At 39.3% G+C, this 25,590-nt stretch overlaps 1 protein-coding gene across 1 annotated transcript in view; it reads left to right on the top strand.

The window, feature by feature from the left end:
* The window catches only part of LOC134318032 (membrane-associated guanylate kinase, WW and PDZ domain-containing protein 1-like), an 80,730-nt gene that overhangs the window by 17,571 nt on the left and 37,569 nt on the right, over positions 1 to 25,590 (top strand). The window contains exons 4-8 of the mRNA XM_062998767.1: positions 13,071 to 13,254; positions 14,137 to 14,219; positions 14,862 to 14,897; positions 18,608 to 18,668; positions 22,630 to 22,733. Coding sequence (XP_062854837.1) covers positions 13,071 to 13,254; positions 14,137 to 14,219; positions 14,862 to 14,897; positions 18,608 to 18,668; positions 22,630 to 22,733 — 468 coding nt within the window. The remainder of the gene's footprint in view (positions 1 to 13,070; positions 13,255 to 14,136; positions 14,220 to 14,861; positions 14,898 to 18,607; positions 18,669 to 22,629; positions 22,734 to 25,590) is intronic.

Below are 25,590 nucleotides of genomic sequence, written 5' to 3'. Positions count from 1 at the left end.
ATAAAGTGAGGAGTAATAATTCTTAAAAGCCATATTAATATCCTTGGGATAGGTTATTACGTTACCGAGGGTGTCCTTAATTTGATGGATCAGCCTGGAAGCCTCCTGCCTCCTTAACTGATGAGCCAACAACCGTCCACTTTTTTCCCCATATTCATAAAAAAATCCTTGTGACTGCAAAATGGAGGCTTCTGCGTGTTTGGTGGAGAGTAGGTTAAATTCAGCCTGGAGATCTAGTCTTTTTTTAACTAACTCAGGGGTAGGACTAGAGGACATCTGGCCATCCAGACAAAGTATAGAATTAGAAAGTTCATGAAGTTTCTTCGTATTGGACTTCCTAATGTGTGATGCATAAGAAATTATTTCGCCCCTGATCACCGCTTTAAGCGTCTCCCAGAGCACTGAGTAGGTAACTGAATCTGATTTGTTAGTATCAAAGAAGAAACGGATAGAATCGGAAATCTTAACACAAAAATTTTCATCGGAGAGTAGGCTTGGATTAAAGCGCCATTGAGGGGGGTCTCTTTGGTAATGAACAAAAGTCAGTTCCATTAGCAAAGGGGCATGATCAGAAATGACTATTGCCAAATAATCGATCCGGTTGAGTTGTTGCATAAGCTCATGGCTGATAAAGAAATAGTCTATTCGGGAGAAGGAGCAGTGTACCTGGGAGAAAAAAGAAAAAGATTTTAATTGGGGGTGGAGCTCCCTCCATGGATCGATACAGCCACTTTCCTCGACAAAGAGAGATAACGAAGATGCCATATTAGACAATTTAGTGGACGTTTGTTTTGAACGATCCAAAGTGGGATCAATTACACAGTTAATGTCACCTCCTAAAATTAATTTGTGTGTATTTAAATTGGGAATAATGGACAACAATCTATCCATAAAGTCCACATCGTCCCAATTGGGAGCATATACATTAACCAGTACAACTTGGGTGTAAAAGAGAGTGCCCACCACTATGATATATCGTCCATTTTGGTCAGATATAATATTAGAGGGAATAAAATGCATTCTTTTGTTGACCAGTATGGCTACCCCCCTTGCTCTGCTATTGTAGTTAGAGTGAAACACTTGATTAATCCATGGTTTACGGAGTTTGGTGTGCTCAAGTTTAGAAAGGTGAGTTTCTTGTAGGAAAGCAATATCCGTGTCCAAAGATTTAAGATGATTAAACATTCTTATGGCCTTGTTTCGGGATTGTAGGCCCCTGACATTCCAAGAAATAAATTTAACTGATTTGCTCAGATTTTGTACCATCTTTTAAATGAATAGTGCCTAAGTAATACCTGAGGCCAGACAGTACCGCTGAAAGATTGAGGGCTTTTGAACCTTGTGGCAAGAGGACGAAGGTAGGGAGAAGGGAAGAATGGGGAAGAGGATGGGAGGAGGAGGGGAAAGATAGAAAGGGGAGAGAAATAAAAAAAAATAATAATAAAAAGAAAATAAAATAAAATAAAAATAAAAACAAACACCCTAATGTGAACCCACTGTGAACGTACTTCCAATATGCGACCACACATTCGAAACAACTAACTACAACTAAACCGAATCTAATCTATTCACTGCCAAAACATATCCCCGCTCCCGAACAAACACACCAGGGGAAAATATTACCAATAACAGAATTAGCGTATATAGCGACCCGCAGAAATGTCAGAGAATAAAAAAAAAAAAAAAAGAAAATAAACACAAACACAATATACCCCCAAAATCCGTTTCTGGAGAAAGATCTTAACCCTTGGCATAGTCACCGACCGCAGTTGACAATACCAGCAGTTTCAGTAATGTCTAGATTTAAGTCCTTGACACTCTATTAAAAGAAACATAGGGCCCAAAGTCGATGTACATAGTCTGTAAATTAACAAAATCTGATCACAATCAAGGATCATGCAGACAATGTTTTTTTTTTTTTTTTTTTTTTTTTTTTTTCCCCAAATTCCGGGCCCCAAAAAAATTACAAACACGTTTCAAGTGTGGAAATTAAAAAGCATGGTTGAATGTGTAATAATAATACAAACTCCATCCACAATAGTAAAAGAAAGTAAAAAGAGTGCTCGTTGAGAGTATCACCCACAGCTTTTTTTTAAAAGTGCTCTAAGAATACAAGTATCAGATCAACATTGAACTCCATCAACAAAACCGAGATTCAGCGATTGTAATGTTCTTTAAAAAAAGCTTGGGCAGCCCCTGGAGAGTCGAATAGTTTATACCCGTCCTTCAGGGCCACTCGTAGCCGTGCTGGGTACAGTAAGCTGAATCGGGCCCCCTCTTTATACAGCGCGGCTTTCACTGCACGAAAGGCGGCCCGACGCCGGGACAGGTCCGCACTGAAGTCATGAAAGAATCTCAGATTGTTACCTCGAAAGCACACACCGTCTCTGCTCTTTCCGAGAACGTACATCTTATCCTGGAACGAGTGAAAAAGCATAATAAAAAGCCTTGGTCTGTTGGTGGTCTCACCGCCCGCCGCAGCAGACCGACCCAGCCGATGAGCTCTTTCCAGGATTGGCCGGTGTTGAAAATTATCTGAGCCGAAAACCTCCAGTAGAAGTTCGGACATGAAACGAGTCGGATCGGGGCCCTCCATGTTCTCTGGAATTCCGACAACTCTTAAATTAGAGCGTCGGGAGCGGTTTTCAATGTCATCAATTTTGTCTGATAATGTGGAATTTTTCGCAATGAGCGACTTACATTGTATTTCCAGTTGAATAATCCTGTCACTGTGGTCCGAAGCTGCGGCTTCCAGAGCTTTAATACTCCCAGAGTGAGCATCCAGTGTCTGTTTAATTGAATCGAGGGTGTCCTTAATAGGCTGTACAGCATTAACAAGAGCTGTCGTGTGTTCCGAAATTAGGGAGCCTTTCAGTTTTTCCAGCGCTGGCTGCAACCACGCCGGAGCATCGGACGGGTTAGCTTCGGTGCTAACCGATGTAGCAGGCCTCTTTGGAGACCCCCCAGAGTCGTAAACAGGGCTGCCCGAAGCGGCGGTGTTAGAATCGGGCGGAGGGTTAGCTTGACGTCCTGCGTTAGCGCCGGCCGCTAGCGATTGTTCCAACGTGGGTTGAGTACGTGTGGTATTAGGCGTAGCTTTTTGTAAACACCTTTCTCTCAGCGGTCGCGACATCTCTCCGTGTTTTATTAAAAAATAAAGTTAACTGGGGTTTTTTTTTAAAAGAAATAAACTAAATGGTCGCTAATTTTATTACTTTTTAGTGTGTTGTCGCGGGAGCGGTCCTAACAAGCGTCTATACCTGGCGCATTACAAACCGGAAGCCATACATCCACTCTTTTGTATTAATGAAGAACCACTGTTTTTTAACCCGATGCTACAGACAGAGATGTTGCAATCCTACAGTATACGCCACAGTTTTCTCAAAGCTGGACTTAACAAGATCGGCAGCCTAAGGGCCGGTGGAACCTGGAAGCCCTTAAGCATACTGAGCACCGAAACAAAGATCAGGTCCAGCCGTCTGCTACAAAGAATGATGAGAGAGGTGATTATGTCTTTACCACCAACCTTCAGACAGGCTCTGGAGGAAGAGGAGGAAGAACATTGTGAACCATTCCCCTCTCTCCTTATCTCAGCAGCAATAGAAAACCAACCTGAGGAAGGGTCATTACTGTCATCAAACACTCCGGAACTTACAGACTTGGAAAGTGCCTCCAAAAAAGCATTATATATGGTGAGTGTAAAAGTACTGCACCAGAATTCTCTTACAGGGGTAAAAGAATCTGGCTGGGTGAGTCTGTTGCCATCAGGATCTTCCCCAAAAAGATGCTGGAGGACACTGTATAAACCTCCAATAGAGAAGCGTACTGCTGACCTACAGTGGAGGATTGTACATAAAGCAATAGCTACCAATCGACATGTCGCTCACCTCAACCCTGCTATGTCTTTTCTGTGGAAAGGAGGAAACCATTGACCATCTATTTCTAAGATGCCCTAGACTTAAAACCATGCTCCAGACAATCACATCCTGGTTGTCAGGCCTCGAGGTCCTGCTGACGGACAATCTTTTTATTTTTGGACCAATATATCATAAAAGTACAAAAGAGAAAATTTGTCTGATCAATTTTATACTGGGTCAAGCAAAGCTAGCCATTTGGCTAACAAGAAAAAATAAACTGAAAGGAACAGGAACTGTGAACGCTGACACAATACTAAAAACTCTGATCAAAATCAGACTAAGAATTGAGTTTTCTTATTTTAAATTAATAAACAAACTTCAGGACTTCTGCTCAATTTGGGCTCAGGACGAAGTTTTATGCTCCTTTGATGATGATGGTTTAATTTGGTGTTTTTAATAGAATTCTGTCGGAATTATGAGATGTGTGGTTTTTTAGAATTAATATATGATATACATGATGCTTTTATATTTTCAAGAACCCATTTTTTTTAAATCATGGTGATGCACAGAAAAGTGGTTATATAATATAATTCTATGTGTAATTATTTACTTTATTCTTGGTATCTGAAATAAGATAATGCTTTTATAATTGTATTATTTCAATGGAATAATAAATGATCTTAAAGTCTCTCTCTCTCTCTCTCTCTCTCTCTCTCTCTCTCTCTCTCTCTCTCTCTCTCTCTCTCTGTGCTTTTGCTAATTCTAAATGTGTTGATGTCAAATGTCAAAATTTCGCTTTCAGTTACAAAGTTTCTTGCTTCTGCTTTTTTTTGTACTCTGCTTATTTATGCTTTTCTCAGCCTTTCTCTCAGCTCAAAATTTTTCTCGAGTAAAAGTGTTGGCCCTGTTTTTATGGGTGGCCAGGATCTCGTCACTCATTGGCTGCTGGAAATAAGCCCCGCCAGAACCCTATTTTGACGGGTGTCAAAAGTCAAGTCAAGTCAACTTTATTTATATAGCGCTTTTTACAATAGACATTGTCTCAAAGCAACTTTACAAAATCCAGGACCAACAGATACAAAAAAACCCTGTTGAGCAAGCCGAGGGCGACTGTGGCAAGGAAAAACTCCCTGAAAATTACAGGAAGAAACCTTGAGAGGAACCAGACTCAGCAGGGCCCATCCTTCTTGGGTGGCCAGGAGGATACTTTAAATAAATACACGATTTACACAGAGCATACGAACACAGAATTAAATGATCTAAAAGTTATAACTGGTAATAAATAGATACAGTGTATCACAAAAGTGAGTACACCCCTCACATTTCTGCAAATATTTCATTATATCTTTTCATGGGACAACACTATAGAAATAAAACTTGGATCTAACTTAGAGTAGTCAGTGTACAACTTGTATAGCAGTGTAGATTTACTGTCTTCTGAAAATAACTCAACACACAGCCATTAATGTCTAAATGGCTGGCAACATAAGTGAGTACACCCCACAGTGAACATGTCCAAATTGTGCCCAAAGTGTCAATATTTTGTGTGACCACCATTATTATCCAGCACTGCCTTAACCCTCCTGGGCATGGAATTCACCAGAGCTGCACAGGTTGCTACTGGAATCCTCTTCCACTCCTCCATGATGACATCACGGAGCTGGTGGATGTTAGACACCTTGAACTCCTCCACCTTCCACTTGAGGATGCGCCACAGGTGCTCAATTGGGTTTAGTCCATCACCTTTACCTTCAGCTTCCTCAGCAAGGCAGTTGTCATCTTGGAGGTTGTGTTTGGGGTCGTTATCCTGTTGGAAAACTGCCATGAGGCCCAGTTTTCGAAGGGAGGGGATCATGCTCTGTTTCAGAATGTCACAGTACATGTTGGAATTCATGTTTCCCTCAATGAACTGCAGCTCCCCAGTGCCAGCAACACTCATGCAGCCCAAGACCATGATGCTACCACCACCATGCTTGACTGTAGGCAAGATACAGTTGTCTTGGTACTTCTCACCAGGGCGCCGCCACACATGCTGGACACCATCTGAGCCAAACAAGTTTATCTTGGTCTCGTCAGACCACAGGGCATTCCAGTAATCCATGTTCTTGGACTGCTTGTCTTCAGCAAACTGTTTGCGGGCTTTCTTGTGCGTCAGCTTCCTTCTGGGATGACGACCATGCAGACCGAGTTGATGCAGTGTGCGGCGTATGGTCTGAGCACTGACAGGCTGACCTCCCACGTCTTCAACCTCTGCAGCAATGCTGGCAGCACTCATGTGTCTATTTTTTAAAGCCAACCTCTGGATATGACGCCGAACACGTGGACTCAACTTCTTTGGTCGACCCTGGCGAAGCCTGTTCCGAGTGGAACCTGTCCTGGAAAACCGCTGTATGACCTTGGCCACCTCAGTTTCAGGGTGTTAGCAATCTTCTTATAGCCCAGGCCATCTTTGTGGACAGCAACAATTCTATTTCTCACATCCTCAGAGAGTTCTTTGCCATGAGGTGCCATGTTGAATATCCAGTGGCCAGTATGAGAGAATTGTACCAATTGTAACAAGGTCATGAAGGCTTTCACAGGACATCAGCGCCCACCTCTCCTACCCAAACCGGAGTGATCGGACAAGAGAGGCAGAACGACAGCAACCCAACATCCCTGATCACCACAAGTTTCTATGACCAAGAACCCCCAAGCTCTGCGCCTTTGTCTATACTAATCAAAAGCCTGAGAAAATAAATATGTTTTCAGTTTAGACTTAAACATTGAGACTGTGTCCGAATCCCGAATAGAGGCAGGAAGATTTTTCCAGAGTTGTGGAGCTTTGTAAGAAAATGCTCTTCCACCAGCTGTGGTCTTTTTAATTTTAGGAACTATAAGTAACCCTGCATCTTGTGAACGAAGTGGACGCGCTGGGCTGTAGTGATTAATAAGTTCACTCAGATACTGTGGAGCCAGACCATGTAGCGCTTTATAGGTTAGTAAAAGTATTTTGTAATCAATGCGGAATTTAACTGGCAGCCAGTGTAGAGATGATAGAACAGGACTGATATGATCAAATTTTTTAGTTCTAGTTAGCACTCGAGCTGCTGCATTTTGAACTAACTGGAGTTTGTTTATGGATCTACCAGAGCATCCAGTTAGAAGAGCATTACAATAATCTAATTGAGAAGTTATAAACGCATGGATCAGTTTTTCAGCGTCATTAACAGATAGTATTTTTCTTATTTTAGAGATATTACGCAAATGATAGAAAGCAACTCTAGTAATATTATTAATGTGTGTATCAAAGGAAAGATCTGAATCTATTGTGACACCCAAGTTTTTTACATCTGGGCTGGGAGTAACAGAGAAAGTGTTTAGGTTTAGCACCAGGTTAGACAACTTGTCTCTTGCAGCTTTAGAGCCAACAAGTAAAACCTCAGTTTTACCTGAATTAAGTAAAAGAAAATTACACGACATCCAGTTTTTTATGTCGTTTACACAATCTTCTATCTTACTGATTGTGTCAGTATCATTTGGTTTGGCTGATATATACAGCTGTGTGTCATCTGCATAGCAGTGAAATTTTATGCCATGTTTATGAATAATTTCATCTAGTGGAAGCATATAGAGTGTAAATAATAGCGGTCCAAGTACCGACCCCTGTGGAACACCACACTTTACTTTTGTAGTTTCCGAGCATTTATTATTTACATAAACAAATTGCGAGCGGTCAGTCAGATATGATTGAAACCAAGAGAGTGCGAGTCCTTTAACACCTACTGTATTTTCTAGCCTCTCCAGTAAAATGTTATGATCGACCGTATCAAACGCTGTGCTAAGATCTAATAGAACAAGAAAAGAGACACATCCATTATCAGAAGACATTAACAACTCGTTAACTACTCTAATTAATGCGGTTTCTGTACTATGATTGGGTCTAAATCCTGATTGAAATTTTTCATGAATACAATTTTCATTCAGATAAGAGCATAACTGTTTGGAAACGACTTTTCAAGGTTTGAAATTGGCCTATAATTAGCTAGTACATGTGGATGAAGATTAGGTTTTTTAATCAGGGGTTTAATACCGGCACTTTTAAACAATTTAGGTACGTACCCAAGGCTAAGGGATGCATTGATTAATGTAAGCAGGGGCTCTACAATAGCTGGGAGTAAATCTTTAAGTAAACGAGTTGGAACAGGATCGAGTATACACGATGATGACTTCGATGATTTAATCAACATAGTTAGTTCATTTTGGGAGATTGGATTAAAGGAATTTAGTTGGATTAACTCGTTACTATTATCACCAATGCTGCTCGGAGTGAGTCCATACTTAACATTGGCAAGTGACACACTTTGACTCTGAAGTCGTATTTTTTCTATCTTGTCATTAAAGAATTTTAAAAAAAATCATCGCTGGTACAGTCAGGCGGTATATTAGATTCAGTTTCATTGATGTTTTTAGTTAATTTGGACACTGTCTCGAAAAGGAATCTGGGATTTTTTTTTATTTTTCTCTATTAGGGACGAATAATATAAAGATTTAGCTTTTATAAGTGCATGTTTATACTCAGTTAGAGCATCTTTCCAAGCAATCTTATACACCTCCAGTGTAGTGTGACGCCACTTGCGTTCTAATTTCCGTGCTGCTTGTTTAAGTGCGCATGTGTGGTCATTGTACCAAGGAGCAAGTTTTTTCTCCCTAATCAGTTTAGTTTTGAGTGGGGCTACGTTATCTAAGGTTGTGCGCAGTACGGTCTCTAGGTGTTGAGTTGCCTGATCTAGTTCTTTAGGTTCTGATGCTGGTATATTTGGTAATTCTGGTAGGCAGTTTATGAACGCTGCTGCAGTTGCAGATGCAATAGTGCGCTTACATTTAAAACGATGTGGTTGCTGTATATTATTGGACAGGGACACTGCATATATTAGTAGGGAGTGATCAGAAATTAAGTCGTTCTGTGGTACAATTTCCAGGTTGTCTATGTTTATACCATAAGTAAGTATTAAATCTAAGGTATGTTTACAGCGGTGAGTGGGTCCTGTTACATTTTTGGTGATGCCTAAGGACTCTAAAATAGAATCAAACGCAATTTTGAGTGGATTACACTTATCCTCATAATGAATATTAAAGTCACCAACAATTAAAGCTTTCTTAGTTGATAAGACTAGTCTAGAAAGAAAATCGGCAAATTCGTTAAGAAATTCTGAGTAAGGACCAGGAGGTCGATAAACAGTAACCAGTTTAAACATACTAGTTTTATCAGATGAACCTTTATTGGTTATGTCAGAGATAAGAACTTCAAACGAGTTTGTTATGGGAGATGATTTTACAGTAAGACCTATGTCTTTATCATAAATTATGGCTATTCCTCCACCACGACCGCTAAGACGTGGCTTATGTTCATAACTGTAACCCGGAGGAGATGCTTCATTTAAACTTAGATACTCATCAGGTCTAGCCCAGGTCTCGGGTTAAACAAAGTGCACTAAGACAATTATCTGTAATTATTTCATTTAGAATTACTGTTTTGCATGCAAGTGACCTGATGTTTAGAAGTCCTAACTTTAGTTTAGCCTTACTAGGGTTTTCATGATGCTCATTTAGATTAATTTCAATTAAGTTATTATGACATACTTTTTGATTTTGTTTTGGCTTACACCTGCCACGGTAAACAGACACAGTCTCAATGGTTTGTGACCTAAGGATTCCGGGTGACGTCCGATGGCGACTCGCAGACAGTCGGTTAGGCCTGTTTGTCTGCTGCCTGGTCTTGGCTCTGGATAGTCATTTAACACTATCTGCCGCTACACTAACGCGGTGGTAAAGCCTGTCACCTATGCTGCAAGAAATGCGAGCAGCACCCTCCCACGTGGGGTGGACACCATCCCGCTTCAAAAGACCAGGCCTTCCCTCAAAGGTGGACCAGTTATCTACAAAATCAATGCAGTTTTCTGAGCACCATTTAGACATCCAGCGGTTCAGCGACAACAACCTGCTGTAGGTTTCGCCACTGGGTCGAATCGGTAAGGGGCCAGAGCACACTACTGCCTCAGACATCGACCTAGCTAATTCACACACCTCTTTAACATTACTCTTAGTAACCTCAGACTGCCTTAAACGAACATCATTAGTGCCGACGTGGATAACAATCTTCGAAAATCTACGATTAGCATTAGCCAGCACTTTGAGATTTGCTCTGATGTCAGGCGCCCTGGCCCCCGGAATACAAGTGACTATGGTTGCTGGTGTCTCTATGGGGGTTGCAATACGCACGTGTCGGAGCTGAGAATCTCCTATAACCAGAGCACTTACATTAACAGGCTTCTCAGCGGGTGGGTCACTGAGTGGGGAAAACCTGTTGGACACGTGCAACTGAGATGGTCGGTGCTTTGCCCTACGACTATGTCGCCGAGATGTCACCCAGTCGCCCCGCTGTGAGGACTCTAATGCCAGAGTCTGGGGTTCTGTACCTGAACTGCTGGCATTCGGGACTGCTACAGCTGAATCTAAGCCCTCACTAGTAGTAGTCTGTTCTAAAGCCCGAATGCGCCCTTCTAACACTGAGATCTTCTCCGTCAGACTAACAACTAATCTACACTTATCACATATAAAGTTATCACTAAACACGGAGAAGGAATAACTGAACATGTTGCACTCGGAACATGGATATAAAGCTCCTGCTGGGGCCGTAATAACAGTACTTAGCTTTAGAAGATGAGTTGAAGTTGATGTTTATGTTGGTTTCACCGGTGCTTCTGCTGGTAGTCACAGAAAACCGGCTTTAATTCCGGACAAAACAGGCGATGATGAGCTGGAATACAAAAACCAACAACCAAACAACACAAACGCGCTTCGTTCGGATAAAACGGCTTTAATTCTAAAGGAAAAGTTTGCAAGATCACAAAGTTGTCAAAACCCTTTCCTTTACTTCATCTTCTTCAGAGGAGTTGAAACTATTTCAGGCTAGATTAGGGAGACAAAGGATGTCTGTAGGATGTACTCGGTGAGCGGGGCTTATCTCCAGCAGCCAATGACTGGCAAGATCCCATCCACCCGTCAAAATAGGGTTCTGGCAGGGCTCTGGTGGGGCTTATTTCCAGCAGCCAATGATCCCGCCCACCCGTATAAACTAGGGCTGGCACATATCCGATACTCTGTATCTGTCCGATATTGGCCCAAATCACTGAATCGGATATCGGAAGGAAAAAACATGTAATCCGATCCGATGCTCTTGCTTAATGTAAATAACAATTAATGTAAATAAGGCCATTGTTTGTGTGTTAAGCAAATAACACACGAAGATACTTTCCAACTGAGTGTTGTAAAATAATTCAGTGTTCAAACATTCAAGTGGGGTTTCACGAGAACGCTACTCTAATGTCACAAACGCTCAGTCCAAACACAGAACAACATAGCACAGTCGGAGACTATCATTTTCTAATCTCTTCCCTACACACTCGCTCCCTATACCCTAGCATTGTACACTTATTATTCTTAAAGGGCCAGACAATATATATGTAATTCACATTACATGACAAGTGTCGTTTATGCCACTTATAGATAGATTCTTTATTGATCCTTTGCAGGAAATTTCTTTGTTACAGCAGCTCAGACAACAGTCAACAACAACTTCTTGTATACATACAACATTAACTTACAGTGCAAAAACAAGCAATAAGATAAAAATGTACAGTATGGTACTATATACATGTAAACTTTTTATGGTGCATGCATAGCATACAGAAGTAAGTATTTCTTATAAATGATTTATTTGAATTATTGTGAACTGTTAAACAGTCTGATAGCAGTTATAAGAAAGGATTTTCTGTAACGTTCAGTCCTGCATTTAGGAGGAAAATGCTTGATGACATCATTAACATGTGCCACTGATCTACAAGTCATCCGCAACAGCTATTCAGAAATTAAAACACACTGATCTACTTAAACTTTTAGCATTTTAAAAAAATCATCTTCTACTGCCACATCAAAAACACTGTTTAAACACTATAAAAATCGCTTTATAAATCGCTTTATTAATGATAAATCGGACTTGGATAAATTGGTCTTGGAGATCTCGCACATCCTCAACCATTAATCCATTAGTGTTATGAAATAAAAAAAAAACTACACCGTTTCGTTTTTTTTAATAAGCTTGCTTTGGTTTTTAATAAACTAAAAATGTGACAGAACTTTAACGAAAAAAACTAAACTGTGTCAATTCTAATTGGTCCATAGTGTTTGATTGACATCCACATCTTCCAATTGTAGACACTTTTGTTAAACAAGCCAAAAATGCTGCTAAATGTTCTGTGTGTAAAAGTTCAAATTAAAACAGCAGTTTTGCAGAACTGTGATGTTGTAGATTCTGTATTTATTCATTTAGAATATTTGTTTCACAGTCTGGGCATTGTTATTTAGATAGCTAGTTTAATCATGGTGCATTGAGACATGTATTATTACTGCTTAGTTTAGGTATCGGATTGGTATCGGTATCGGCAGATACTCAATTTGCAGTATTGTATTGGTATCGTACATAAAAAAAGTGGTATTGAGCCATCCCTAGTAAAAACAGGGCCCAAATTTTGAGAAAAATTTTGAGCTGAGAGAAAGGCTGAGAAAAGCGTAAATGAGCGGAGTACAAAAAAAAAAGCGAAGCAAAAAACTTACTATTTAATAATGTAAAATACAAAGTGTACTCAATATTTTTTTTGAATATCAAAATCTGCTTTTTGGTTCTCAAAATCTGCTTTTTGGTTCTCAATACTTTTGGCCCTATTTTGATGTCATAAACTTCTTGGCAAAACAACAACAGACCTGATTAAAGAACTACAGACTGAAGTGCTAGGGTGCAAATTTAAACACAAAACTTTCAATGGAATACATTGGGCAGGCTAGTATAATGTACTCTGTAACAGTAAGGTGTACATATGTAAATAAGAATAGCGTGAATGCACCAAGCCATATTAGTATTTTCCTTAATTCATAGTGCACTAAAAAACATTTAAATGGAAATTTTCAATGGCAGCGGGCCATTAGAAAGGATTTTTAGTCTTGCTTGGCTTGGTGTGTGTGTGCGTGCAGTTTAGGTAGCTGCAACATTTCTAGCTTTTTGTGTATGTGCCACATTTAAACCAAACTCGGACCACATTTCTTGTGTCTCCTACTTTCTTTTATATTACTCCAACATCTTAGTATGTAGTCTTATCCCGTGCATTATGTTGTGCACAGGAGACTCCAGCCTGCAGGAAGTGCACGCCCCCTCCAGCGCACTCAGCAACTTGGTTGCGTCTCCTGCAGCGACCATGGCCAGCTCCCATCATCCTCAGCTCCCTTCAGAGGACGACCCGCTTGGCCCGTTGCCGGACAACTGGGAGATGGCCTACACTGAGACTGGAGAAGTCTACTTTATAGAGTAAGCACTACATTACCCACAATGCAATACTGATTGCAGAGGGCAACTTAATTATCTGCTGCTGACTCCAGCCTTACTGGGAACTAATTCCTTTGATCAAATTCTTGATGCATTTCAAATCTATATTGCCAAGATATATGGTCTCATATAGGTTTGATATATAACTTTAAATTAAATTAATCTTTGTTTCGCCTTTATTATTACTGTCATTATCACCATATATCTTCCTCACTTCCAGCAGCTCTTGTTACTGGCCTCAGGTATGAGAGCATTTAAGCCTGGTATTGTTCTATGCATTCAAGGTTTCGAAGACGTTGGATGTTTATATAGGCACTTTGAATGGATGGGGTTAAGGCAATTGTAAAAGTAACTTCCCGAAACAGTAACACATCGTTGCTAATGCTGTGAACTGTGCATGGTTAGTGAAGACACAAAAACTGTGGTGTGAAGGCCTCAGCTCTGTTGCTGTGATGAAATGAATAAAGCAGATATACAGTGTCCAAAACTGCATACCACAACATTAATAGTATAATAGTGTAATAGTGTTTCAAGTTGGTTCACCACCAATAGTGTTGTTGCTGTATTATAACATTATATGTGATCAAATGTATGATTTCCTACAATAGATAGCCACTCTGTCACTCTGGGCTGGCCCTAGTTAATAAAATTGTTGTTAAAGAGTTTAAGCTAAATATAGAGATCTTTATCTTGCAAATTTGAATCAAAAAGCTAAAAAAAAGATTAGCCAGATATTTTCTAAGATTTTAATTTTGCTATTTTTAAGCTAAATTAGAGGTTCTAAAAATCTTTGTTTTGCTTCTTTTAAGTCTAATCATACAGGCTACCAATAAAAAGTGTGTGGATTGTTTTTTTGTTTTAAAGCCACAACACAAAGACGACCTCATGGATGGACCCTCGCTGTCATGATAAGCAGCAGAAGCCTTTAGAGGAGTGTGATGATGATGGTAAGAACAAGAAACACATTTTGAAACTCTTTCTTGTTTTACTCATAGTTAAAATAAAGATCCAGCCCAAAAAAGAAACTGTGTCTTTATAGCCAAATAATTGTGCTTATGTGTAATTAGAGAGGGCAGCACGGTGGCAAAGTGGGTAGCACTCTTGCCTCACATCAATAAGGGTCAGGGTTTGAAGGAATTCCATTGTAATGTCTTTTGTGTCAAATATTTAGGTTTTTACATACCTTTGGTCATACATTGTCGTTATTAAGTTTCTTTACTGTTTCTGCATCAAATACTAATGGTTGTATTGAAATACATAAATAGTATTATATAAACAACCCAGAGATTTTAAGGGAAGTACAATAAGATGGTGATGTAATGTTTGTATATGGATATCAGTGTGCCACAAATTATCTTCCCCATCAAAACATTTTGGATGTCATAGTAATATTAGTCTGACGTTTATGAAACGATGGGAAATGATGACTCCGGAGACAGGAAATAATGCCACCTGGCGGAGACTCACCAGCATGAGAACAAGATCAATATTTGGCCTGATTGACTGCGATTCCTCTGCCTGAAATTAGTCATTTACCTTACTTATTTATTTTTCATATTCCTTTTCAAATTTCCCTCCTCTTGGAGAAGAAGGGGTACACACTGAGGAAACTGACAATGAACCTGGTACGTTCCACTCTATTTTCTTTTCTTCATTTTTTCCTTTACTCACATGTAATTTAATTTTTGTTAGCTGTGCTTGCACTTAATTTTTTTCCAGATTTCCTTATTTGGCATAATTGTTTTTTTGTTTTTTTTTATAGGTTCAATATTTTTAAATGATATTTAAATGGGCTAACTGAAGTTTAACATTTTTATGCATTAACTTTTTTCTTGGTGCTCCAGTTTATCTACCATTTTAAAAACATACAGTAAGCTACTTTGAGTTGCTGGTGAGTGTGAGTGAGTTAGTTAGTGACTGAGTGTGTGACATGCCTTGTAAAGAATTCCAGTCTTATGCCAAGTGTTTCTAAGAGGAGTCAGACCCCACTGTGACCATGACCAAGCAGTTAGTAAAGTAAAAAAGTTGTAAAACAGTAAAAATGTAAAAATCTAATTTACTTTGTGCTACTTTGATGACCAATTTTGCATATCCTGCATTATTCTTACAATAGAAATAATGCCTATATGTTCAGGTAGTTATTACATTTTTTAGTAGTGGCTTTACAAGACGTAAAGCTTTTTTTAAATGCATTTTTCTAGTAGTGAGGTGGTGTTTTTGCCAGATAACAGATGAATTTAGCTTGTCAAATATTAATATTTGATTAACTATGAACAAGGATTTATACAGAAAAATGCATAACATATATTGTAATCAATTGCGCATTTCTGGTCATTTGGTTAGACACACAATTAGTTTGATTACAGCTTACCGAAGACCCCTGAGGCTTAGGGGCCTTGTTCAAGGGCCCAATAGTACCTCTAAGATTTGAACCTGGATCAGCCTAATAAATACATCACATACAGCAGCTAAATTTGGGACACATACTTAAGTCCTTTTCCTTTTGTGGTGTTACACTACATGCAAAGTTCAGTGTTGGTTTCTACATACTCTGCCCTCTCTGCTGGCCATGATTCGCAAATCAGAAAGACATGATTCTGTAGTCAAGCCACTCTGTTGATCTCCATGGCAGGTAGGCTTGTTACAAATTGCATTTAAATGTTAACATTTGTTATTAAAGCAGGATCATTTTAATCCAAAGCAGAAATTACCTAAAAATTATGTTAGTCAAATTATGTAGCTTCACATTAGAAATCCAGGATCAACCAAGAAAAATGTTTTTTTTTCTTCATAATTTGACACATTTGATACTTGATTTTTGTGATCACATTAAAAAAATGATACTAAAATCACAAGAGTAACTAAAGCAACTGTATGCAAGTGTGATATGCAAAAACTGTATGCAAAGCTGTGTTGTTAACGTCCTATGTTCAGGTGTATTCTATGTAATTCTATGCCATGCAACATTAGATGCACTGAGAGCAAGACAATATGCCAGTGCCTTAAAAATATATGTCAGATTCAGTTGAATACTGATTGCAAACAGTTAGGCAGATAATGTTTAAATGGAATGCATAGTATTACACATGGACAGTTCTGAAAAGTTAAACAGCATTAAACAATGGAAAAAAAGTACTGCTTAAACATTGGATTATGTTACAGTAGCTATAAAGCATTCAGTCTAAAATGGGTAGCCCCCAAACAGCTGAAATTAATTGCACAATTCAGATTCCAAAGATTACCTGTAAAATTTCTCACCCAATATTTACATTTGAGAATGTGTTTGAAGGGCAAAACCATTTTTACTGCTTAGCTGTAGAGTGAATTAGACAGTGGCCTGTGACACAGTAGAAAGGGAATGAGTGAGGTGAAGCACTGAGTATGGATTGTGTAATGCAGTACTCCTCATTGTGCTATGTGAAACTCAGTATAGTCAATTGTTCAAGGGCTATTGACTCCCTATCAGCCATAACATTAAAACCACCTCCTTGTTTCTACACTCACTGTCCATTCTATCAACTCCACCTACCATAGGACAACTTGGAAGTTCCACAATTACTGACTGTAGTCCATCTGTTTCTCTGCATGCTTTGTTAGCCCCCTTTGATGCTGTTTTTCAATGGTCAGGACTCTCCCAGTACCACTACAGAGTAGGTATTATTTGGGTGGTGGGTCATTCTCAGCACTGCAGTGACACTGACATGGTGGTGGTGTGTTAGTTTGTGTTGTTCTGGTATGAGTGGATAAGACACAGCAGTGCTGATGGAATTTTTAAACCTCACTGTCACTGCTGGACTGAGAATAGTCCACCAACCAACAATATCCAGCCAACAGCGCCCTGTGGGCAGCATCCTGTGACCACTGATGAAGGTCTAGATTCAGGGGTCACCAACACGTTGCCCGCCGGCCCACGTGAGTCGTTCGCAGGGCATGTTCTAAAATAGCACTAGTGACTGTAGAGCTCCGTCTAAAAATTGTATTTGTGTTGCTGTTCTTTTGGAATCAATAACACTTGCATAAATGTAGATTTGAAAAATACAACACTGAATATAAAATTTCAAAAACAAAAATGTTTGATGTTTATATGAGCTATGATCTTGTCTGGGTTCGGAGTTTTATATCGTGCACATAGCGCTGAGACAATCAAGTTACGCATGCACAGCTACGATGCGAAAAGAGATGCAGGTTTTACCCCGAAAAAATAATAATGGAAAAACATGCAAGAAAAGCGAAAGAAAACTTGTGGAAAGACACTTCAGTACATGTCACAAAAACTTCCATGTACATTGCAGTACATCGCAACTGTTTTTAAAAAAATCGTACATAACTGATAATTTGTACAAACATGGGACGGAGTTTATGATTTGTTCTAAAACGTTACTAAGATAGTGATAGTGTAAGCACAAATGGGACATGATTTGAAGATGTGACTGTTAATGATTTCCTAAAAAAAAAAAAAATGCTACAGAAGTGATCATTTGTAAAAAAAAAAAAAAAAAAAAAAAAAAAAGTCTTGTGATTTTGATAAAAATGCTACAAATGTGTTCATTCATACAAAACTGTCAAGAAAGATACTTACAAAAATATCAGAGATGTGATAACTCTGACTTTCAAATATTAAAACAGATTTAGATAAATAGAGATAAAAAATGTTACATGTTGTTTCCTACCATGGTAAATCGTTTTTTGAGGAATCATTAACATTTAACAAATGATCAGACAGTCTCTTCATATATATGAATATTTATAATAATAATAATAATAATAATTAAAGGTGAACCATGCAACTTTATGTTATTCAGGAAGTTTGTATCAAACAAGTAGCCCTTCGTATTATTCAGTACCCTTGAAGTTGGTCTAGAAGATGACCAACTCAAACAGCAGCAATAGATGAGCGATCGTCTCTGACTTTACATCTACAAGGTGGACCAATCAGGTAGGAGTGTCTAATAGAGTGGACAGTGAGTGGACACGGTATTTAAAAACTCCAGCAGCGCTGCTGTGTCTGATCCACTCATACCAGCACAACACACACTAACACACCACCACTATGTCAGTGTCACTGCAGTGCTGAGAATGACCCACCACCCAAATAATACCTACTCTGTGGTGGTCCTGACCATTGAAGAACAGGATGAAAACAGGCTAAACAAGTATGTAGAGAAACAGATGGACTACAGTCAGTAATTGTAGAATTTCAAAGTTCTTCTATATGGTAAGTGGAGCTGATCAAATGGACAGTGAGTGTAGAAACAAGGAGGTGGTTTTAATGTTGTGGCTGATTAGTGTATATTATGTAATTAATATTTATTTTCCTTTTTTCCTTTTTCTTTAGCAGAATTACCTCCAGGTTGGGAGAAGATAGACGATCCAATGTACGGTGTATATTATGTAGAGTAAGTGTCATTTAATTCCTCTTTTATTTCTTATTTTTTAAACAGAGGCATGGACTGCCTCTCTCTGTTTCACTTGCTGCCTGGTGTATACTAGGCTACTCTTTTATCTCTTGTACTGAAACGGGAGTTATCACACCCCAGTAAAATGAGTAGCTAGTGCTGTGGTTTTTTTCATATGTTCTTTTATCTTATTGTATCCTACTTTTCTCTGTGGCTGTGGTTTTTGTTGGAGGTGTGTCTCCAATGTTTATGTTGGGTGAGCGCATGGTTTTCTTACATATGCTGTGAGGCAAACATATCTTTTTTGTGTGAGTATGCACACAAAATGCCCCTACTTCATTAACAAGCTCGTCTATCTGTCAATCACCTCTCCACTTTGGGCTGCGGTTTATATTTGACTTTTTTTATATTTATTTATTACATTTTGGCCACCCTCTGTTTTGTAGTTATATATTTTTTTTTTTGGCTCTTCAGCAGCAGTATATTTCTACATTTGTTAAGCATCCTGTATATTGAATTAATCTTCTTGGAGTGCGGGTGAAGGACTACACCAGCCACCTCAGTTGGTGAGGCATGTCCCGTCCCGTCACATGAGTACAGATGAAAAACTGTTTTAAGTACATTGGTATGTGATTTGGGTTTATTTCAGCACAGACAGTCACTCTGGATGACTTCAAAACACCATGTTTTGACAGCATTTGCTTTAATTGCAAAAGAAATATTCAAAATAAGAAAATGCTAAATAAGCATGCAATACTGAAATTCCATGAAATTCTGAAAATTGCATTCAGGTTTCAATATTTCAGTATTGCACTAATCAAATTGCACATAAATAGTGTTCTTTTAATGAGAATCAGGACATGAAGATGATAACAGCAATGTCTGAGTTCTGGTGGTTCAAATCCCGGGCTTGGCTCACAAATACAGAAGGTGCATAGCATTATGAAGATATAGCTTTTGAAGCGACATTTATTGGTACAACCTCAGTGTTGACCCTAAGCTTCTAATAGGACATCTGGCATAAAAACTGCCAGATCTAAAATGTGGACAAGTGATTTGTGGTGACCCCTAACGGAAGCAGTCGAAAGGAATAATTTAAAGACATAGATATAGAAATGTATTGTTTTAGCAATTTAAAGTGACTTGTTTAGGGTAAATTCATTTTTCAAGTCCCAACACAGATTGATTGTGAGTGTTTTTTGTTTACTGCTTAGATTTTTGCAGCAGAAATTATGGCTATGAAGGCATATACACATAAGGCGGTCTACAAATATACAGAGGTCTACACAATGGTCTGTTGCAATGCCAGGTTTTTGTGATAGAAAAAGGTGAGACCAAGATAAATAATTTCAGAAGTTTTTTTTGGGGGGGGGGGGGGGGGGATAAAAACAAACATAATATCTTAATAATAATACCTTTTAATTTTATGACAGTGTTCACTCTTTCTTGGTAGGAGTCTATCAGCATAGCACATTTTGACTTGGCAGTCTTTACATGCAGTCTTACTCTTCTTTGCAAAAGAGCACAAAATCTGTCAGATTGAGGGCATTTTCAAATCTGTCAGATTTTGAAGGCATCTCCTGTGCACAGCCCTCCTCAGGTTGGCATTCTTTTTTGATGTGGAGGTATGCTTTTGGTCATTGTCATGCTGATAGGTAAAATTCCACTTCATCTTCAGCTTTTTAGCAGAGGCATAAAGGTTTTGTGCAAACGTTGACTGATACTTGTAACTAACTGACTTTATTTCCCTCTACCTTGACTAAAGCTCTAGTTCCAGCCAAAAAAATTACCCAAAGCATAATGCTGCCACCAGTATGCTTCACCGTGGGTATGGTGTTCTTTGGGTGATGTGCAGTATTATTTTTGTGTCAGACATACCTTTTGGAATTATGGTTTATTTATCGTTAAACAAAGATAAATAAAGAAATAATTAAGAAATTATTAATTTTTAAGTTAATATACAAAAAAATATTTTTTCATCCTCAGACTCATCAGACCATAACAGATTTTCCCACATGTTTTTGACAGACTTGAAGTTTTAGCCAAATGTAGCCAGCCTTTATTGTTTTTTTTTTTTTGTAAGAAAAAGCTTCAATCTTGCCACCCTAACCCTCAGGTCAGACATATGAAGAACACAGAACATTTTTGTCACATGTAGTACACAACCAGTACTTGCCAGAAATTCCTGCAGCTCTTTTAATGTAGGCCTCTTGACATCTTCAATGATTTTTAAAGGAACATCTTGTTCTTGGTAATGTCACTGTTGAACCATATTATCCACGTTTATGGCCGTCTTGTTGTTTCATGATACATGTGAGGCTTTGGGAATTTCAGTACCCTTCTTCTGACTGATAACTTTTAACAATGAGATTCATTTGAAACTTTGGTTACATAGTAGTCAGTAACTGCCATCAGTTAGCCACAAGCCATAGTCCACGAAGAGCTTACAGAGTTTGAATATGATTGGTTCATTCTGAACACAGCCACATCCCTAATTATATGAGGGAGTACACATTTTTGCAAGTCCATTATTTTAGTTTTTTTTTTGTTTTTTTTCCTTTATTAAACAATTTCAGTTTGTTTTTCAGGTCACATTAAAAGTGGACATACATCTGAAAAGATTTATCTTGGTCTGATATTTTTTTTTTTACATCACAAAAACCTGTCATTTTGGCTGTGTAAACTTTTTACAACCCCAAATCAGAAAATATGGGAGATGCTAAGAAAATAAAAACACAGTGTATATTACATTTACGTTTACTTTTATTTAATTGCAGACAGTACGAACACAAGCTATTTTATTTTTGTCTGGTCAGTTTCATTTCATACATCTAGTCCTGCATTTCAGACCTGTAACACGTTCCAAAAAAGTTGGAATGGAAAATCATGTACCACTTTATAATGTTGCCATTACTTCTTACAACATTTAAAAGACGTTTTGGCACTAAAAATATCAAGCAATGAATTGTTATTTTGGACCATTTGTTTCTTTAAACATGTCTTAATTTGTGCAACAGTAAAGGGCTGCTGCCATTGTCACATTTTTCATTTAAAATATCTCCACACATTCTCTATTGGGGAGAGGTCAGTACCTATTCATTTAGCACTGTGAAGTTTTAAGTGGCATTTGTAAATGTAACTATTTGTTGTAGTGCTTGACAAATGTTTGACAAAGGTTTACAAAGTAATCCCTTGCCCATGTGGTTATATCAGCTGTTGCTCAATGATGATTTATGATGCAGTGCCATCTGAGAGATTGAAGATCATGGGTGTTCAGCTTCCTTTGAATCATTTACTGATATTATACACAATGGATATATGCACAGCAAATCCCCTCAGGCTAATGTTTCTTTGATTAACACTGTAAACATTTTAATAATTGTCTCGCACGTTTGTTTAGCCTTTTGTGGTTACTGCCTTTATACCAAATCATGATTACAATCACCAGTTGACACTGCATGTTTGAGATCACATCATTATTTAGATTTCTACCTAAATACTATCCTATAAAGAAATACTATACTATAAATGATTGTTGACCAGACAAAACATGAAATATCTTGGGTTTATATTGTCTGCAAAGAAATAAAGTCAAAGTAAATGTAAGAAACACTATCTGTTGATGCATGCTCAATAATCCAGGTACACAATTCCACAAAGTTGAATCAGTTCATCTGGATACAAGTTTGTTGTAGAGATACGTTTCGTCACTCAATCTGAATGACTTCTTCAGTCTGAAGAAGTCTGAAGAAGTCATTCGGATTGAGTGACGAAACGTATCTCTACAACAAACTTGTGTCCAGATGAACTGATTCAACTTTGTGGAAGTAAGAAACACTACATTTTTATTTTATTAGCAGTTTCCATATTGTCCCAACTTTTTCTAATTTGGGTTGTATATCCACTGTATTCAGCCCAAAGAAAGTAACAATTTGTTTTTGCATCTTTGTGTCCTACTCAGTCACATAAACAGAAAGACACAGTATGAGAACCCAGTGTTGGAAGCTAGACGTAAAAAACAGGTCGATATCGAGCAGCCACCAGAAGGTGAGCGCTACGTCAGAGGTTCGTTCTACTTTTTTCACTACTGAAATTGTATACTGTGTCAATTACAGTATTGTGCATGTGTGTGGTTTCTTTTTAACCTTTTACTTACATTGATTTTTCAATTAAAAGCGTTTATAATCTGCTTGCTAGGGTTGCTGGGGTCCTGTTACACAGGAAAACACTGGGCACAAGGCAGGAATTCCCTGGACAGGGCACTGTGTATTGCAGTACACTGTTTGTGTAGATGCCTGCACGACCAATAACACCACTGAAATGTGAACCCTAATCTTAAAGGTGGTTGGTTAGTGTAATAGACTGCTTTGCCACCGAAGTGTCCTTAATATTACACTATGGGCGCTATGGTGCCACAAATCCCAGTGGTGCCATCAGATGGTCAGGCTTCCACATACGGATGTCATTTGCTACGTCTGGGAGGTGGAATGGGGTGTGAGAATTGGCCGAGGACTCAAGATGAATTGATATCCTGTCCAGGAAGTGTTACTAAATTGCGCTCAGTTAATTTGGGGAAATGTTGTAGTTTACTGACACTGTCTGTATGATCATTCATGTGTTCCAAATTTCAAATGCTCCAAATTTCTCCCCAACTTATATGAAATGTACTGTGTACAGTATATAACGATAAGCATTTATGTTTTCATTAATTTTGTTTATTTTTGTATTAACTGTTTTATCCTGGTCAGGGTGAGTCAGTAGCTCTTGGATTTCAGCATCCGATTCATCAAACCAGTCCTGATGTTTCCTGGTTAAAAAGCTGACAATTTTTGCTGTTGTTTCTTGAAAAGCTGTCTTCAGCTGTGTCCACTGGTGTTCAGGATCAGCGTCTGGGTCTGCTTCGCTGCTGAATCTCTTCTCCAGCTCTTTCTGGAATTCCATTTTTGTTTCAAGAATCTTGAGCTTGGACACTTGAACTTTCTTGCTCTGGGGGCCCTTCTTCTTTGGAGGAGGCTTGAAAAGGAAAGAGACTTTGCAATGGACCAGTCTATGGTCGGTGTAGCAATCGGCACTTGGCATCACCCTGGTATGGTGTATGTCCTTCAAGTCACGCTGTCGAGTCAGGATGTAATCCAAAGATGCCAATGTTTGCATGGGGGGTGCCTCCAAGTTGTCTTGAATCTGTCTTTCTGCTGAAACAAGGTTTTTGTGATGAACAGCTCATGCTCTGAGCAAAACTCCCAATAGCAAGCATCCATTATCGTTGCAGTTGCCTATGCCATGTTTGCCAGTGACTCCTTTCCATACTTCAAAGTCTCGTCCCACTCTTGCATTAAAGTCTCCTAGTATCAGGACTTTGTCTCTTGAATCAACTTGCTGGAGGAGGTTGTGCAGATCACGAAAGAAGGCCTCTTTTACTCCAGCATCAGCTTGAAGGGTAGGAGCATAATTGCTGATAAGGGTGGCAAATCCGTTTTCCTGGATTGAAAGTCGTAGAGACATAAGACGATCTGAGTGTCCGACTGGCAAGCTGTGTAATCTGCTGGCAATGGAGGTCTTGATCATGAAGCCAACACCCGAAAGACGACGCTCTTTCTTTGTCTTTCCTGACCAGTACAGTGCGTAGCCAGCACCATGCTCTGTGAGTGATCCCTGGTCTGCAAAACGAACTTCGCTGACAGCAGCAATGTCTATGTTCAGCCTGGCAATTTCTTTGGCGACTAGCGCTGAACGTCTCTGAGGGCGATCACTGTTCTCTGAATCCATCATTGTGCGCACATTTCGGCACGCAAGTTTCAGGTTCTTCTTTATTGTCGTACGGCGTAGTGAGATGACCTGTTGACAGCGGTGGGCCAACCAGGTTGAGCTGAAACAAGCTATGTTTAGGCCACCTTTTCTAGGCCCGTCTCCATGTGGAGCAAGCAGAGCTGTCTCTAAATAGGGCTGCTTGGTCACTCAGGGTGCTGCAGAATGGTGTTGTTGTCTCAGGTCAACGATCAAACGACCCATGCACCTAAGCCGCCTACATGCAGGATCGAGACTGCAGCTTCCAGTGCCATCCTGCACCTGCTGTTTTTGTCTCTTTCCCATCGCTGTAGTACTTAAAAACTCTCCTCTCTGTCCCACCTGTTCTGAAATTTAAGTGCTGATTGGCTCGCGCACACCAAAACCACTCTTTAGACCAAGTGGTTTAGCAAACTAAGACGGCTGTGGCGACCCTAAGGCTGTAGGTTTTACTTCAGAGTGTCCTTTTCCTAGCCTCTGGCTCAAAAACCTTCCCTGGAGGCACAGGGGCAGTAACCCATGCTGGGGCAAAGGTGCTGGATGCTCGATGGATGTCCATGGGCCCAAGGTCTGCGCACATCAAGACTGTCCAGCACTCCTTGGCATCTCAAGGGTGTTAAATCAGACTTTTCCTTGTCCTAGAGGGCTGCCTACCAGGGCTGAAGAGCTCTCTCTACCCTAAACGCACGTTTACACTGCCCAGTGGTGCCGTGTAACCACCACTCCCTCACATGGTTTAGCACGCCTTCTGAGGCGAGGTCCCGGGTATGGTGCTTGGAGCCACATGTAAGAGAATTGAAGGATAGAGGAGGACCAGTGTACCCGTCCTTCCTGATCAGGCAGCAGCAGCCAGGTTGCAAAGGTGCTACCTCTCTCCAGAGCCCCCCCTATATAACATACTATAATCAACCCTAAATAAACATATTAAACCCGGTCTACACTATATTACTGTAACGATCCTAAATAAACATATTAAACCCTGGTCTACACTATATTACTATAACAACCCTAAATAAACATTTTAAACCCTGGTCTACACTGTATTACTATAACAACCCTAAATAAACATATTAAACCCGGTCTACACTATATTACTGTAACGATCCTAAATAAACATATTAAACCCTGGTCTACACTA

Source organism: Trichomycterus rosablanca, chromosome 7 (assembly GCF_030014385.1).
Source record: "Trichomycterus rosablanca isolate fTriRos1 chromosome 7, fTriRos1.hap1, whole genome shotgun sequence".
NCBI lineage: Eukaryota > Metazoa > Chordata > Actinopteri > Siluriformes > Trichomycteridae > Trichomycterus > Trichomycterus rosablanca.
The sequence above is the reverse complement of the archived record's forward strand: the minus strand, read 5'-3'. Positions and strand labels throughout refer to the sequence as shown.